Raw genomic sequence first — 17,841 nt, 5'->3', positions numbered from 1 at the left:
CTAAAAATAGCTACACCCACAACACCCCCACTTTATCCAGTCTGCGTCACTGCACTCCCATATCACCCACCTCTCTTCCTCACCCCACCCCCACACTCACTCCTCTACACACTCTCCTAAAAGCAGACATGTTGGTTCATTGTGTCTCTTCTGTCTGCAAACAACACACCCCTGCAGTCCATCCTGTCCTCTTTTGCTGTTTTACTCTGCATGGCTGTTATCGTGCAGTATTTTCATCTATATGTTTCTTTCTCTTGATTGCTAACATGATAAATAGATATATTAGAGCTGTCCTTAAGATTACTGGCGCATGGATCTGCAGTGAAACTAAATGTGAAACCTCAATGTCATTGTTATCTTTGAGCATCTCTGAAAATTCATAAGAATTCCCTCTGTTTTTGTTTCTATCAAAATACCAGATGAACTCGATGTCCCTGTGTGATTCTGATGTAGATCTTGTGCTCACTGGGCCTCCCCCGTCCTCACTCTTCTATGGCGGCGTAGCTACCTCCCACGTTTCACAGAGACAAGCTGGTTGGGAGAGGTTTCTGCTTTACATTCTTCGGGCCTCGCTGAGAACAATTCCACAGGATGTCCTGCTCTCCAGAGCGAGCACAGACGCAGCTCTGACGTCAACCGTCCAGGAACACACACACACATACACACACACGCACACACACACGTACGCACACACACGCACACACGCACACACATGCACACACACACACAAACACACACTGTGTTCATCCTCCACATTCCTCCTACCCCATCAGGGCCTCTCTTGGCATCATTTCCCAGATGCTTTAATCTTCTGGTATGTTACACCTTATAGTTCCTGGAATTTCTGTGATAAAAAAATGTGTGTGTAAGGAATCAGTCCTGAATATTTCAACAAGCATCTCATTTATAGTCTGAGGTAATCCTCAAATGTCTGACGTGTTGTCTGAAAATACAGAAACACAGATGGAGGAGTGTATTTAAGGCTCTTCACTGATCTTAAATGCATTAGTTTAGATCCTCAGTTGGGATGCAAATCTGAATGAACTGCGTTTTTAGCTCAGCCATCTGTCTACTCGTAGACACAGTAAAGCACAAGACCCCAAAATACCACTGATGAGTTTATCCTATGCCTATTATTATTGTGGAGTTGTAGAGTATGGACCAGTGCCACATACCATTTAATATATTGACTTATTCCAGCCCTTAGTGGGGCCTTTGCAAATGCACAAAACTCAATAAGAAAATAAGTCGGCCATCGAAACAAAACACAAACAGTTCTGCAATAAAAACAATAATAATTAATGGAAAGCTTCTGTTAGCAAACTGTGGCTTAAGATCGCTGGATAATGTACATTACATATATTTTTCTTCCATTGTACTATAATTGGGCTGCATGGTGGTGCAGTGGTTAGCGCTGTTGCCTCACAGCTAGAAGGTCACCTTTGGTTCTGGACAAAGTTGGCCTTTCTGTGTGGGTTCTCTTGGGGGTCTCCAGCTTCCTCCCACAGTCCAAAGACATGTGATTCAAGAGCTTCCTGTCTGACCGCAGTCAGAGGGTGAGCGTGGGCCCTCATACATCCACGGCCCTCAACCTCAGCACCGGCTCGCCACAGGGCTGTGTGCTGAGCCCCCTGCTCTATACCCTCTACACGCACGACTGCACCCCCACTCACCACAGTAACACCATCGTCAAATTTGCCGATGACAACACGGTGGTGGGACTCATCTCTGGGGGGGATGAGACTGCCTACAGGGAAGAAGTGGAACGACTGACTGTGTGGGGTGGGGAGAACAACCTGCTGCTCAATACCTCCAAATCCAAGGAGGTCATAATTGACTTCAGGAAAAAAGTACAGACATGTTACCACTACACATCGGCGGGGACTGTGTGGAGAGGGTGGCGGACTTCCGCTTCCTGGGAGTCCACATCGAGGAGAACCTGACCTGGAGCGTGAACACCTCTGAGCTGCTGAAAAAGGCCCAACAGAGACTTCCTGAGGGTGCTGAGGAAGAATAACATCTCACAGATACTACCGGTGTCCTTCTATCGGTGCTGCATCGAGAGCACACTACCTACTGTATATGTGTGTGGTACAACGGCTGCACAGTAGCTCAGACGAAAGCACTCCAGAGGGTGATCAAAACAGATCAAAAGATCGTTGGCTGCCCTCTCCAATCACTGGAAGACCTACACAACTCCTGCTGCCTCAAAAAGGCGCACAACATTATAAAGGACAATTCACACCCTGGACACACTCTGTTTGAACTGCTGCCGGTAGACGATACAGACGATACAGAGCATTAAAAACAAGGACAACCAGATTTAAGAACAGTTTTTTCCCAACAGCAATCACCACACCCAACACAGAAAAACACATTTGATGTGCAATATGTTTTTCAAGGGTTTATGTTTTAAGTGCTTTTTAGTGGATTTATTTTCTTATTTATGATGTACAGATTGGTTGACACTTTTAATTTCGTTGTACTTGTTACAATGACAAATAAAGATATTCTGATTCTGATGTACCCCACCTCGCCCAATGACAGCTGGGAAAGGCTCCAGCCCCCGCGACCCTGAACAGGATGAGCGGTTTAGGTAAAAGATGGATATTCTTCTTACTTGTCAATATCTGGCGCCTACATTACCCACAGTGCAACTTCGTCACTCACAGTTGGTTCTGAGATTTGGGCGTTCTGCTAGTAGCTTCGAGCATTTTGCCACAAGCAGAAATGAGGAGTGAGTTACAGAGGTCTGATAAACATACTCCTTCCATTCTCCACCTCCACCAGATTATTTTTATCTTCAAACAATGTTGTGAAAATATCAGACGTCAAACAGCTCCCTCAGAAGCTTAATACAGCTTTTACTGTTTAAAATCGGTAAAAGCGTTTACCGTTACCGTTACCGTTTAAAATAAACATATTTTACATTAAACAAGAAACTGATCAAATATTGTAGTTCTGCTGGATACACTGAAGTCTACGGATATATATAAGAGACAAGGCCCGAGGACAGAACCCTGTGGAACTCCTTTTTTTAACAAGATAGCAGTACACATCGGGGTTGATTACTGAGAGGCCATGAGGCACAGGCCCAAAGGAAAAAAGTGATCAGGGGGACCCTTAACCAGAGCATCTGCTTAAAGTTGAAACGCTAATAAAACAACCCTGATCAATCACACAGAGACACAAATCAACTACAGAGACACGCAAAACTACTTTCTTTGTACCATTGTGTCCCAATCTGTCCATGCCTATATGACTACATACATACACAGGGCTAACATGTTATCAGTGTGCTATAACCAAGATATTCTTTCAGTTGAATTAGTGTACATTTCAAAAACTCAAAAAAACAATGGAATCAAGGTCAGAACTTCGTAGTGACACTTAAACTTAAATAGAGGCAAGGTTTAATGGTCAGAATCATTAAAAAAATTGCTGTATTTTCTTTTCAGTCCCAATGATTGAATTGCTTTAAAAGAGTTTTTCCATCTTTGTAAATATCAAAAAACTACATTGTGCAAAGTCAGCCTATCATAACTGTAAAACCTATCCATAGCTATTGTATTTGTAGGGGGATATTTAAAAGCTATAGAAACTCTCTGAGACTGTGCCCACAGTGGCAGCACCTTTTCTTCTATTGTCCAGTGTATATGTTTCTTGAAGGCTCTCTTCTTGTAGAGTACATTACAACCTTTTTAGCTGGTGGAAAGAGAGACGGAGGAGCTCAAAATGTCCTGGAATGTACTTTATATAGCTGGAGAAGTTTACACAGACATGGCCGAGGGGACATGAGGTCACATTCCTGAACAAACGGCATCTCTTCTGTGTCTGCCCCAAAAAAAGTGAGGCCTCATTACCAACCGGCTTCATTATATTGGGTAGGTCCAGCGAGTAAACACATATCGGTCACGTTGGCGGCTCTGAGTCCAAACTGGTCATGTGTGCAGTTATTTCTGTCACTCAAACAGCTGTTTCAGTTCAGGGCCAATTTCAAAAGTTTGGGGCAAACTTTTTTGTGCAATAACCTAAAAGGAGTTCCTCAGATGTCAAACTTAGTTGTCAGACTCAACTTCCTCATACTTTCTGTTATCATACAGGCACAGATTAAACCTCCTGCCAATTTGCTGCCGAAGCTTTTTCCATTTGCGCTACACCTCCGTTTCTACATCACATAAGAACGCAAACTGCAGAGGGTGAGATAGGAAAAAGTTTCTGGATTACAGCTTGAGTGCAAATAAAACTTTTGCGATTCACAACACACAAGTAATAGACCAAATAACAGAAATATTGAATGAAAATGAATAACTTACAATTATGAATACTCTTACAAAGGTTGTTTTTCTGTTTATATATGGGTAGCAAGAGTCACATTAAAAAGGTCAAATCATTAAAGAGGCATAGACCTGTGCTAAAACAGTAGGTTCATGCATCAACCTCTTAAACTAGTCGACACATTAGGAAACCAAATAACATTATACCGCACAGGCCGTTTTTACAGAGTAGATTCTCTTATTATAACTACTTCTACCAAGAAAGGGAAATAAAACTCTTCTGTATTTACTTGGGGGTCCTCTGGGAGCCTTGCCATGGACCACGGAAGGACTGGACTAAATCTGCACATAGAACTTCGATCCGAAGTGTATTTAAACTACAGAAACAATGGTATAACGCTGCCACCTGGTGGTGAAAGGTGAGATTACAAAACGCCCACAAATCTAGCTTTCTCTCTGCATTTTGTCTTGCAACAAGAAAAAAGTTTATTGGAATGTATAAAAATATTGATTAGGATGTATGTGTCGATAAAAAAAGATAAATAGATAAATAATGATTAAAAAAATTAAATAAAGAATCAAACACACAACCAATCAATTGCCGGATCAGCCTCCGCCATTCATGACCAACTGCTGTGACACAGGACGGGTTTTCTCCTCCATCTCACATCATCATCACCACATACACCACCATCATCATCAGCACAGGTCACGTGGTGCGTCGGGAGCGGGCGGTGGGTGTGTCTAATCGCGTGTGGTTTCATTCATAACTACAGTCTTCATTTGAAGCCCAAATTAAAGTATGCAGAGGGGGCACGCTGCCTGTGGAGCGCCGCTTCTCACGGAGTCTTCAGCCGGGTGAGTCCCATCCTTTATCCCGCTCTCATCAGGACCAGTCCGCGGACCTGGGCGCGTGCTAACGGGGAAATGTGCCTCTATTTCATTATGTAAGATGTTGGGATAGGTGGTTTAAGTGTGGGACGGAGGAGTCCGGCACACGAAGGCTCCATGCGTTACTGATCGTGATTTATCCCCGCAGGCTGAGCGCACACGACGCAGAGATGTGGGACAGCCCTGATCGGAGGGTTTTCGGAGGAGAGAGGGAGTTGATGCTGAGGCTACTGCTGCTGCCGCGCGCCGCCGGCTGCAGCGGGTCTCTGTAGTCAGTCTGCACGGAGCCTCAACACCGCCTGTATACACCGTAAGTTACAACACATCTGGACACCATCACCATCCTGCCCCCTCCTCCTCCTGCCTCCGTGTACTGATGCTGCTTATAAACATCCTACAATAACAGTCCGCTGCTGGAATTAACTAGAAAGTAGCTTTAGATGTCTGTGTGTCTGAGCCGCCTCCATCTGTCTGCTGCCTGATGTACTGTGTGCTTACAGCGAGAGATGATGTGGGGATTTAACGTGTTTGACGGGACACACACGCACGCGCGCGCACACGGGCACGCACTGACACACACACACACTGGATTTTTGGGCGGAGGGCGGCTGTATAGGGTTGAAATAAGGGCATTTATTATTATATTAATAAGAAAAACAATAATTAGCATCGTATTTTTATTATTAGTAGTAGTATTAATAATGTAGTATTAATAAAAATAGGAATGAATACATCATTTTATAAAACACATTTTAACATTTTTAAAAGTATATATATATAATTATGTAGCAAACAAAAATAATAATTAAAGGGACATTCATTCTCAAAATCGACAATGACATAATGATAAAAATATTAAAATACACACTTTCCCTTTAAGTTGCCCTAAAAGTGGATAAACTGTATTTGTCTAAAGTGTCTAATAAGTAAACAACTTACAGTTCGCTGTGTGTTATATTCTACATGATGTTTACTCTAAAGCAAATATTTGGCTTCATATTGCACCTTGACGTTTTCCATAGCTTCTATAGTCCTCAACATTCAACCTGCTACAATTTAAAGCCAAGCTGTAGGTGGGTTCCTATCAGGAGTGTCATGACTGATCCACCATGGAAATGTTTCGTGTATATATATTATAGTACATGTGTTATGTCAGAAAGTATTATGTGTGCATAAAGTGAGTTTCACTGCAACATTGTGTTTGACTGTCCAGACATGAGGATGGACAATATACACTGAGGAAATCATTAAATAGAGGAACTGATGAAAGGGTGAATTTGACTTGTTAACCAGGCGTCACTCTGACAGACAGGTTAGTTAATAAAGTGAAATGAGAATAAATTGCTCCTCTGCTTCTTCTCCAAGTGTGGGCTTAGAGGTGTTTTTGACTGTACCAAGAAATACAAGAAAAAAAGTCTGCCAGCAAGGACATCTTTGAGACCTTGAACAATAAAATGAGATGATTTAATCATTTAATTCCTCTGCGAGCTTTAAATCGTTTTGTCATTCATTAAGAAAAGAGAGGACAGAAGTTTTTCATCGCAGCTGCACTGAGGGAGAGAAAGAAAACAGGCAGAACGTTGTAAAGGCTGAAATCACACAAGTCCCCCTGTTTATCATGTACTATCAGTATACGTAAAGAATAGTTTTATAACTTATAATGTTGATTAAAGCAGATTTAAGGTTTTATATATGTATTGTTTACAGCTAAAACTGCTCCTGTTGGCATCCATAAGCTGAGGCTGGTGCAGCTTTTACTGCTTTTATAGGAGACAAATACTGAACATTACAAACAATCACTTGTCCTCAAATCTGCTTACAACTAATGTGTAAAAACCTTGTATTACATTTGTATTTTATTTTAAATAGGAGGGTTGAAGTGAAGTATTACCAAAATCGAACATAAATCTGTGTGTGTGTGTGTGTGTGTGTGTGTGTGTGTGCGCTCGGCTCTCTATTGTTGAGTGTTCTTGCTATTCAGAGCTGGCTCCTCGTCATAGTTACCTTGAGCTGTTGGTATGTATGAGACGTTACATAAAACATGACTCTCACATGGTGAGCGAGCGTGCGGCGGTGTGTGTAAGGTATGCAGTCATGGACCGATGTTACACAAGCTGCTCTGCGTGTAAATAATCATGTTCTGTCAGTTCTTCTGCGTCTCTCTCTCCTTCCTCTCCTCGACACCAGAGTCTGATTTCACTGACATCGGTCTGTGGTCGATAGATGCGGAGCTTATTGTGAGGGACTCTTGGTTAATTTGCTGCTAATAGTCCATCTTCAGGAGGTGTCAGTAAATCTTTAGGCACATTAACGCACAGGCTGAATCGAGATAACACTAAGGTTTATGTCACTTTGGGTTATTTAAGGGGCATTACACCAGTTTTGCTTCCCCATTCAGCCTGTGTTGTGTGATGTGTTCTGCTGCTCTGAGGGGAGCTTTGAGAAAATCACTCTGCTGATGTCATTTTTATCTTTGCTTTCAACTGAGGACTTTAAACTGTAAATGAAAGCCTTCATTACAAACTGGTGCTGTAGACGTAATCACACATCATGGAACCTCTAATGACAGACAGTGTCCGATTGCTTGTTCGAGACTAAAGTAAAGATATTTATATTTTTTGTTCATACTCTCTCGGTCACATTCGTCTTACTTTATGGCAGTGCAATATTAAATAGCAGGAAGAACTGTGAGCTCAAATTTCCCCCGGTGCCACCCCAGAGCATGAGAAATAGTTTGAAGGGACATTAAATATTTTTCACATTATATGTCAAGTTATCTGTTTGAAGTACTTATATTTGCTCACATGGTATGGAAAACACATTTAAAGTCGCTGACCATCTAAATGCTATTTCAAGGAGGAAGGATAACTGGTGGAGAAATGCAGAAATACTATTTCACGTTTTTTTGGACCCTAAAACAATAAAACTTTAAAGAAAATCAGAAAATGAGCTTTAAAAAAACAGAGTGTAAAATGTCTGTTATCCCAGAACATCCTGTATATCCCCCCTCAGGTGATCAAAATACACTTTAGTGCTTGAGATTTTTATCTGAGCTGCTTCACATAATGACATCTGAAGGATTACAATCCGATAAACCACTGCTCCCAGATCCCTGTGCTTTGCTGATCATCAGGAGGCACATGTACAGACGCTGGGTAAGAAGAAAAAAAGCACACTTAGTATGCTCGTTCTTCTATGATTTAACGTGGACATGACAGGGTTTGATCATGAATAGTTTTCCCTGGTAAATGTGCGCCTGTGGGAACACCTGCAGCATTGCAGATGTGATAACCTGTCACGCGTTATCTTTGAACTGGAAAATTGATGAAAGAACAAAAAAACAGTCTGATAAAAAGCATATGTAATTTTTAACCAAAAAACAGCATCAAATCAATACACGCTTAAAGAATGAGTCGTGTTACAGTCAACAAATGTCATGAAACAAACAAAAGATTTTAAGCCTTTTCAACTTTCTCAGCCTGTCTGTGGCTCTCAGTCCAAAGCCTCTTTTGCTGCTGAAGACTTGCAAAACACAATCTTTAAAAATGAGTCACAAATCTGTAAATGTTTTCTGAGCAGGAGCCTTTCACACAGGATGAAGGAGAGGGTTTCGTGGGGGACTTTACAACAGCAGACTGAAAGTAGGATTGAGAAAAAAACCTTCAGTGCGGCGTTCATCGCCTTGAACGTAAACATCACCAGGTGCAGCTGTGCACCTCTTTGATGTGTTTTTAATAGTTTTTAAACAGATCTTTGGAGATCTATGACACAGCTTCTTCTTTATAAACAACACATAACAGCTGCTTTTGATCTTTTCACAGGATTTGTTGACGATAAGAAAACAATTGAACATCACTTAATCGTTAAAATGTTCTGCACTTTGATGTTTCGGTTAACGATAACAGAAGCTGCATCGTCGTCTTCAAAGAAGCGACAGCTGTTCCTGACTGCTCTCTCTCCGTCCTCTGCAGAGTTCACTCACGTTGACCTGGACCATGAGCGATGATTCGCCTGTCCTGACAAGTCTGACCGACAACTCCACTGTGAGTACGGCTGTCTACACCCACCTCTCCTACATCCAACACCATCAACACACTCCCTACACCGTCATGAGCTAGTGTCTGGTGACAGAAAGCTCTTCCACAAAACTTTATGGATCAAACTGAGCCGCAGCAGCAGCCAATAGGAAGCCAGAAAGTAAACACCACAGTGTTCCAGTCACAGGTATTATATTCCAGGTGTGGAGGACAGTCGGATCTGTATCCAAAGAGGATTTGACTCAAAAACAGGACTGTGTGTGCGGCTGGATTTGTGTGTAATGCAGTCTCTGGAGAAATGGATATGTGAGCGGTGATTATCGGGCAGTTAAAGCCGTCTGTGTGGAGGAGCATCGACACACTCAGTGTGTGTTAGAAACATGGAGTAAAGACTGACTCTGCTGCTCTCTGCTGATTGATTGTGTTGTTCTTCCTGTTTGGCTGAGCTTGTAAAAAACAGCAGATTTCATTAAGCTGCAGACGCTCTGACAAACTGTGTGTGTTTGCGTGCTGCACATACACACACACACACACACACACACACACACACACACACACACACACACTGAACTCTGGGTGTATCAGTGTGTGCGTTATTATGCTGTTATTTTTTCTCACACACTTCCATACAGCTTCAAATACATTATACTGTATTTCCCCGAGGCTTCAGCTGAATGTAGGCCAACACAGCGTCTAATGAATGTAAAGATATACTCCATGTGTGCGTGTTTGTGTGACATGAGACCTAGTTTAACATGTGCGGGCATGAAGCAGGTTTGAGGTTGAAAAGAAGATGTTTTCATTCGCTCTGACGCGCACAATCTGCAGCTGTTTTTATGGACTCTCCCTCCGCTGTGTAGCACGTTGCTGCTGTTAGATTGGGCTTGTGATTGAAGCTGACACAGATTGATTGATGCTTTGTCTTGAGGAACTACCTCCACCATTTACAGTGAACGCAGAGTCAACATAAAAAACAGCTGGTGTTGCCCTTTATACACACTCACACCCACAGCTTTCAAATGCACCTGCATCAGATAACTGACAGGAAATTAATCTGCAACTATTGTGATGAGTATTCACACATTTTCACACTGCTGACTTTGTGTCTCATGTTACTGTAATCTGAAGTTGTTATGGATTGATTTAGTGGATTAACCGATTAGTGTCTGAACATGCAGCCAGCAGCAGATTTGACCTTGTTGCTCCTGTTAAGGTCACCATCATCTAAAGGTCGGTCTTTGCCCTCCGAGGAGCTTCTCCACCTCTTTGTTTCCTCTACAGCCGTGCAACCTTTAACATTTAAAATGCCTAACGTTGCAACAGATGACTATTCCATTTGCGGCGGTGAAAAGCGCCCCAATTATTTTTCCGCCCGCTTTTGATATTGACATCGGAAGAAGAGCCAGGAAAGTCTTGTGTGGGGATTGCTCATGTGCGTCTGCATCCTCCTCCTCCTCCAAATTTCCATTTTTAGCCTGCGGAGGCCTCATTTCCCTCTCATTGAGGAGAGCTGGGAAATTGAATTAAGGGTCTCGCTGACGTTTCGATTAGCATCCCCAGGCTCGCTCAGCCAAGACTGAGAGTATTAATCAGAGAGAGTAGCTGTCTCTGCATGTGTGTGTGTAAGCAGGATGTATATGCATGTGTGTGTGTGAGGATAAGAATCACTGTGAGGAGCAGGGACTTAAGAAAGTCTTTCAGTGTTAATTCAGCCCCTTATTAAATATAACGGCACTTATCTGACAGCGTAATGTGACAAAGACATTCCTCATTGCTGCCGAGCTCAAAGGGAGAGGAATCAATTACCGTCCCAGCAGGTTTAAAGCAGCCGTCGAGCTCACAACAACACACGACAACACAGATATGTACACTTCTGCCTTATTGTGCTGGAATGAGTAAAGGGATCCAGTAAATCCTTTTCAATTCAAGCCATGGAAATGTAATTGATGTAGAGCAACCAGAGTACGGTGAGAACCTGTCATCAGGTTTGAAGGCTGATACTTGCAGTCTGTGAATATTATAATTTTAAACTTTATCGTTCGTCTTTTTTTATTGCTTGGGGAGAAGAGAAGAAGTTGTGTAGTATAACACAAGTATTTGCTTCTGAAGTGTAGTTCTGGATGTATTTCTGACTCTACACAGTAAATCCATTGGAAATATGAAAAAGTGTACTGGACTAGATGCACCACTGCCGAGGTCCTGACCTGTTGTCTCGGCTGCTCTTCCTCAGGACGTGCCCGTCTCAGCGGGCCAGGTGGAGAACTATGTGCTGCTGTTGGTGCTGCTGAGCGTTTTTGCCGGGGGGACGCTGGTGCTGCTCTCCCTGCTGCTCCTCTTCTGTCACCGCTGCTGCATGGGGGGACGACGCTACTCCAGGTGGGTGACAAACTGTGTGGGACCTGGCAGGCACTGAATCTTCTGCAAACACACACAGAGGATTACAGGAGCCAGCGTGATTGTGACAGCGGTGGATTAAAGCTGTACAATAAGGAAATTAAAAAGCTGAGGTGTGAATGGATGTTTTTAGAAAGAGCACAAAGAGTAAAACTTGTTTCTCCCTGCAGAGCCAGCGATGACCTCGAGAAGACAAACACCACCTATGCTGAGGACTCTCAGCCCACCCAAGGTCAGCTTTGGGTATTTCAATAAGGTCTTACATAAGCCTTCTTGTCCACTTTCGTAACTTACTCTTTCTCCGTTTGTCCTTGTCCTCTTCGTCACTCAGAGATTACCATTCATCTGGATGAATCAGACGCTCTCTCAGCTTCAAGCTGTCACGATGGAGAGTCAGAACGATTTGTCTCCACCGGGTCTACAGGCCGCAGAGTCTCCTTCAATGAATCTGCACTTTACGAACAGGAGAAGACGACGCAGGATAAAGTGCGCAGGTACTGCTCAGCTGGGCTAAGTGAGATTACCTTATTGTCTCTATAGGCTGTTGATGTCCTTAAATAGGATGATGATGATTCATCCCTTTTCTCAGGTACACTCTGACTGAGGGAGACTTCCACCACCTGAAAAAGGCCCGGCTGACCCACCTCCACCTGGCACCTGCTCCGTGTGACCTGAAGATCCTCACCATCATGGAGTGTGACTCAACAGAGAGCAGCACCGTCAACATCAGTGAGGCTGTCACTCCCAAACTGCCCCTCACCATCTATCAGGTGACCTAACAGAGACTGATCTATCTCATGAATCAGGTTGGGATCTTGTCTCTAACCTGTGTTGACTCTCCAGCCCGCTGACAGAAGAGTCCCTGACTGGAAGGGACAGAGCCTCAGCGGCGGTCTCCCAGGTGACCCGCATCACTCCACCATCCTGGAGCAGGGGCCCAGACCAGCCTTATCAGCCCTGAAACCACAGCACACACGCTCCCAGACAGTGAGTTTCACCTTTTCCACTTTGTACTGAGAGTTAGAAAATGGTTAAATACTACAGCTCAATACAGTTTAATACACTAGCGTAATAACTATTTGGATTGCTATGTCTGTCTGTTGTGAAAAGAACCACTCTGAAACAGACTGAAATATCTCAACCTCAGCTGAATAAGTCACCGATAGTGAGAAATGTATTTGGTACATTTCTCCCTTCAGATGTGATCTTTAGTGATCCCTGGACCATGACAACATTATTTAGTAGTTAACTTTATCCATATAGGTAAACATTTGAGCATACCTGCTTTACATTAGCATGTTAGCATTGTCTTTGTGAGCAATGTTACATGGCTTTAGAGTTAGTCTTGTTTAATCACCCTCACTCACATTTACCAACATCTGATGACATGCTCAGTTTTTATTACCTTTTCTTGTTCTCAGACAAAATCAATATTTTCATCCCCGGCTTCTGCCGATAATGAAACAGCAAGACTCTGACTCTCAGCTTTGCCTCTGGGAAAAGTTTAACATCACAGCTGACATTTTTATATCCTGCTTGAAACATATTTGTTTGAATGAAAAGGACAAATGTCCTCAAAAATCTGTAAACTGTGACTGACGGACTCCGTTTTTAAGTAATTAGGTATTGACACTGGTGGTCCAGAGCTTCATTTACACAGACGTATTCTTCGGAGCAGATTAATCCACGAACAGAGCTGTGAAAAGCCACAGGCTGCAAACCTACTGATGCACTGTGACATCAGTCATCACTGCAACTGAGTGACAATGTGACAAACTGCTGTCCCCTGAGGGCTTTGCCTCTGCCCGTCACGATTCATCTCTGCCCGTCTGCCTCCACCCCTCCTTTATGTCTTCTCACCTCCCTCCATCCTCCTCTCGTTTCTTCCTGCAGATGGAGGCTGTCGGGGACAGGGGAGAGGCTGAGAGCGAAAGGAGGATGAGAGGAGAGTTGACTCAAGCTCTGGGCCAGAGTTCAGTTCTTCATTTCTTCACTAAACTGCGGCGCCATGCCAGTCTGGAGGGGGCAGGACCTTACTTCAGGAGGTGGAAGTTTGACAGCAGTCACCGGGCTGCCAGCTTGGACGCTAAAGGTTTGAATAAATGTCATAAATGGATGAGTAAGCGTCGTTTGATGATGAAGTCTAACTTTGCAAAAGAGTAGCGTTAAAATATTTAAAAAGAAACGGCAAGTGGCAAACTTTTTCTGTGAACTTCTTACAGGATCTCCCAAGAGACGGCCCTTTCAGAGACAGAGAGCAGCAAGTGAAACCACTGATCACACTGAAGACGACTCTTCTCCTCTACGAGATGAGGTTATCGAATCTTTTCCACAAACTCCCATTCAGACCACTGGCCTTCAGGCACTCTCTGCAGAGTCGCTTTCTCACCCCGCCACTGCACCCACATCCTCAGTCTTCCTCAGCAGGTATATCCATTCCCATTACCCTCTGACTTGCGCCATGAAATTCCCAGAATTGTCGATTAACTGTTACTCCCTCTGTGCAGGCTACAACTGGAGGCCATGGAGGAGGTGGGTGGCAGCAACAGCACAAGAAGAGAGGATCTCTGTTCACTAACACGATCACTAAACGATTGCCACACCAAGAGACAAGATGAGGCCACAGCAAATGGAACAGGAGTAGAAAAAGAGGAAAGATTTGGTGCAGGTATAAGAACAGAAGCGGCAGGAGTCGAGGCAGAATCTGCAGAAGATGACGACCTGTTTGGGGAACAACAAGACACTGCCATACAGGAAAGGTTTGAAGACCTGTTGGGTAAGACTGAAGACACAAAAACAACATCTGAGTCAAGGAAAAAGAGTGAGGAAGAGGTAGAAGACGGAGATGAGGTGGTGTTGGGAGCCGAAGCTAGACGAAGGACCGACTCTGGTTCATCTCTTACCTTCATGATTCGTCAGGAGAGTTCGGAAGCTCCTCCCTCCCTGTACAGAGACATTTGGAGCTTGCGAGCATCTCTTGAGCAATACGCCTCCTCGGACCAGAGCAGCACAGATCGGGAGTCTATCCGCAGTGATGCCGACAGCGTTTCATCCTTCGGTGGTGCAGGTGCTCGCTCTGGCCTGGATAGTTGCTTGTCCCAAGACCTGGACGATGAGCCTGAAGGAGAAGGTGAAGGAGAGGGGTTGGAGGGAGGAATCAGAGGTGCATCAGGAGGGGACAATGAGATAGGAAGTGGAGCTGGAGGAGAGGCTGAGGCAGGCAACCGTAAGCTCCTCCAGATGGACAGTGGCTATGCCTCTATTGAAGCACCATCCAGGGCCCCTGAGGAAATGCGTCTCTTTGGGACTCCTGGAGCTCCTCGAGGGAAGACAGCATCTGAGAGAAGGTTGTTCTTCACCAGCTCGGGGAGAAAAGGATCAGTGTGCGAGAGCATCGAGGCCCGGCTGTTTCAGGAGGAGCTGGAGGACCAGATGGCCGACAGCAAAGAGACAGAGAAGAAACTGAAGGAGAGATCTCAAACTGGCAGCCAGTCTTTGATCCTCCAAGAACCATATCACCTTCTGAAGCCCCTCCATCCTCAGAAACCTCCAGAATCACAACCACAGCTCATGTCTCCGCTGATAAAGCCAATCAAACCTCCCTGTATTCCGCACAAACCTTGTCTACGCCGCCGTGACTACAGCATCGATGAGAAGACGGACGCTCTTTTCAACGAGTTTCTCCGCCATGATCCGCGGTTCGACCAGCAGGATTCTCCGCTGCGCACCAGGCACCGATCCAGAGTTCACCTCCGGAAACAGTGGCAGAGACACAAGCAATACAGCGACCCAGGGTCAGCCACTGGGGGCAGGTACTCTCCATCTTTAGAGAGGCAGAGGTTTACTCCACTGCGGAGGGGTGACAGCGCAGGATACCCTCTAGACACCAGGTATCACAGCACACTATCTCGCATCGCAAGTGCGGCAGATGAAGAAGCCAGTGAGGTTGCGGCTTGTGAAGAAGCAGCCAAAGAGAGCACAGAGAACAAAGATCCAACAAGTGGAGGAGCTGCGGGGGACGCCACTGAAAGAACAGCCAGCTCAACCTCTGAAGGCTCTGATGCAACAAAGAGTTGTGCAGAGTCGACCGGTGACCCTGAAGGCTGCCAAGTCTCTACAAAAAAGGAGCCAGAAAGCACAACCAGCCCGTCTTTGACCACTGTGACTACACAAAAGAGGTTCATGGATCCAAGAGTCGACAACAGGAACAACAACAGCAGTCAAGCGATCCTGTCAGAGGACTCCCTGCAGACAGAGAGCAGCCTGACAGACAAACTGGTAGTGTCAGTGGAAGAGAGGCTCTATGGCGACCTGCGCACTGCAGAGAAGCTCGGCCAGGGAGGAACGGAGGGCGTGCTTACCGTGTCTCAAACAGCCTCACCTGGCTTCAGTCCCATTTAACATGTTATCAGTCTGCACCAACTTTATTTCAAATCTAATATCTACAGATGACAGACTTGAGCAAAACTGTCTATAGCGCTCCAAACACCATCATGTTAGACACTTACACCTCTTACATTTGGACATATCTTCAAATAAACTCTGATAACCGACACATAAAAACAGGTATACTCTAAAGGACAGTCGCACCTTCTTGATGGCAGTCTCTTCCAGCGTTTCCATTCAGACCTTAATTTCCACTGTGACTCCATGTAACATGTGATGCCCCTTTTTATTCGTTCTTAAAATCACAATTATTCATTCCATAGCTTTGAAAATATAGGCACACCTTTAGAGAAATTCAGTATTTTCAGATTTAACTGTGAATTTTCAGCATGCTCCTCTATGTCCAAACAATGTGTATGTGAATAGTGTACAGTTTTAACCTTAAAACAAAAAGCACTTTGATGGGAAGAAAGATAACGATAGAGTTTCTGCCACTGTTCCTCTCATTTTTAAACCATATCCTCCTCAAGTGTCCTTGTCTCGATCATCACGAGGGTAAATGTCTCCATGAAAAACTGTTGTTTCTCTGAGTGGCGACAGGAAGAGTCGATCATGTATAAAAACAAACAGAATTATTCATCGCTTTCAGCCCTCTCTCATTAACACAACATCAACAAATCTGGGGAATACTCACACTTATTTCACAAAATTAAAAACAAATAGGATACCAAGCCAACCCATGGATCGAAATTCATGCGTGAAGATTTTTTATATTCGTATTTCATCCATTTTTATAGTATTCTTGCTAATTTATCCCAATTAGTCATCAAAATTAAGGAGGCGGTATCAAAGAGCTTCCGTGGGCTTGAGCCGAGTGCTTCGTATCACTGCTGGGACTCTGCTGAGGGGGAGACTGATAGATGATACATTAAGGGACTGACACAGTAGCCTCTCAGGCTTTCACACAGATGGTCCAGGGACAGAGAGTTGAGGCTGCTAATGCGGAGGTTGAAACTGAATAGCAGCAGCACTGTCTGGTTTTCAATCCAAGCACAGTGGGATATACTCACTCTGTTAATTAGGATAACACTGCTTAGATTATATTTAGTGCTTATCGTCAACACATGCCATGATAAGACCCAAACAATAAAAACTTTAAATCAGAGAACATTTACAAATGAATGCCCCTTATTTTAAGTGAACGCAAAATGAGTCCACAGCTGGTGCCCCAGAATTGCACTAATTACTCCTGTTTAGTAATGGTTAGGACATCATTTAGCATTTAAAAAATAAAAGCACATTCTTCAGGCTCGAGACACATTAATGCCTTCTTAGTTTTGTTTTAAAAAATAAAAATATAGAATATTTCCAGCTTTTCTTTTTCATGTGTTGCAGATACACTTTGTTTTAACATGCTAAAATCCAGCGATCTCATTGGCTGATTCACTTTTTCCCCACTCTCCTTTTCTCTAAGTGTAATTAATCATTCTGCATTCATGTCAAATTGCATCTTTTCGACATGAGAGCATTGCTGCATGTTATGTGTGATGAAGAATGTCACATGGCAAAATGGAGCAGGTACAGCTTGTCCCTTTCTCAAACACACACACACACACACACGTGGGTTTGAGCTACAGTACATGTATGTGTGTATCTTATGAAACTCATGTCTTTATCCTCATTCATGAACCATCTGCTTTATTATCAATCACATTAATAATGCAGAAAACGTAAATATCTTGCAGCCTTGACAAAGGCTAGACTTTGTGGGACCAACTGCAGCAAATATCGTTTTTGGACTGAATTCTTTTCTGAATAAAAAAAAGGGGAAAAAAACAAGAGCGACTCCCTTAACC

At 43.9% G+C, this 17,841-nt stretch overlaps 1 protein-coding gene across 1 annotated transcript; it reads left to right on the top strand.

Moving 5' to 3' along the window:
* The first annotated feature begins 5,084 nt into the window (after positions 1–5,084).
* LOC138611488 (voltage-dependent calcium channel beta subunit-associated regulatory protein) lies at positions 5,085–17,825 on the top strand. Its single transcript, XM_069684637.1, has 11 exons — positions 5,085–5,135; positions 5,317–5,478; positions 9,140–9,211; positions 11,436–11,581; positions 11,770–11,831; positions 11,931–12,093; positions 12,189–12,369; positions 12,443–12,586; positions 13,493–13,691; positions 13,822–14,026; positions 14,107–17,825. Exons 3-11 carry the CDS (start codon positions 9,164–9,166, stop codon positions 15,998–16,000), a joined length of 3,042 nt encoding a protein of 1,013 aa, XP_069540738.1. The 5' UTR covers positions 5,085–5,135; positions 5,317–5,478; positions 9,140–9,163; the 3' UTR covers positions 16,001–17,825.
* The last annotated feature ends 16 nt before the right edge of the window (positions 17,826–17,841 follow it).

Source organism: Semicossyphus pulcher, unplaced genomic scaffold, assembly GCF_022749685.1.
Source record: "Semicossyphus pulcher isolate SPU_LCO1_2020_fin unplaced genomic scaffold, fSemPul1.0.p SCAF_7, whole genome shotgun sequence".
Classification (NCBI taxonomy): domain Eukaryota; kingdom Metazoa; phylum Chordata; class Actinopteri; order Labriformes; family Labridae; genus Semicossyphus; species Semicossyphus pulcher.
This window is presented reverse-complemented; position numbering and strand designations above follow the sequence as displayed.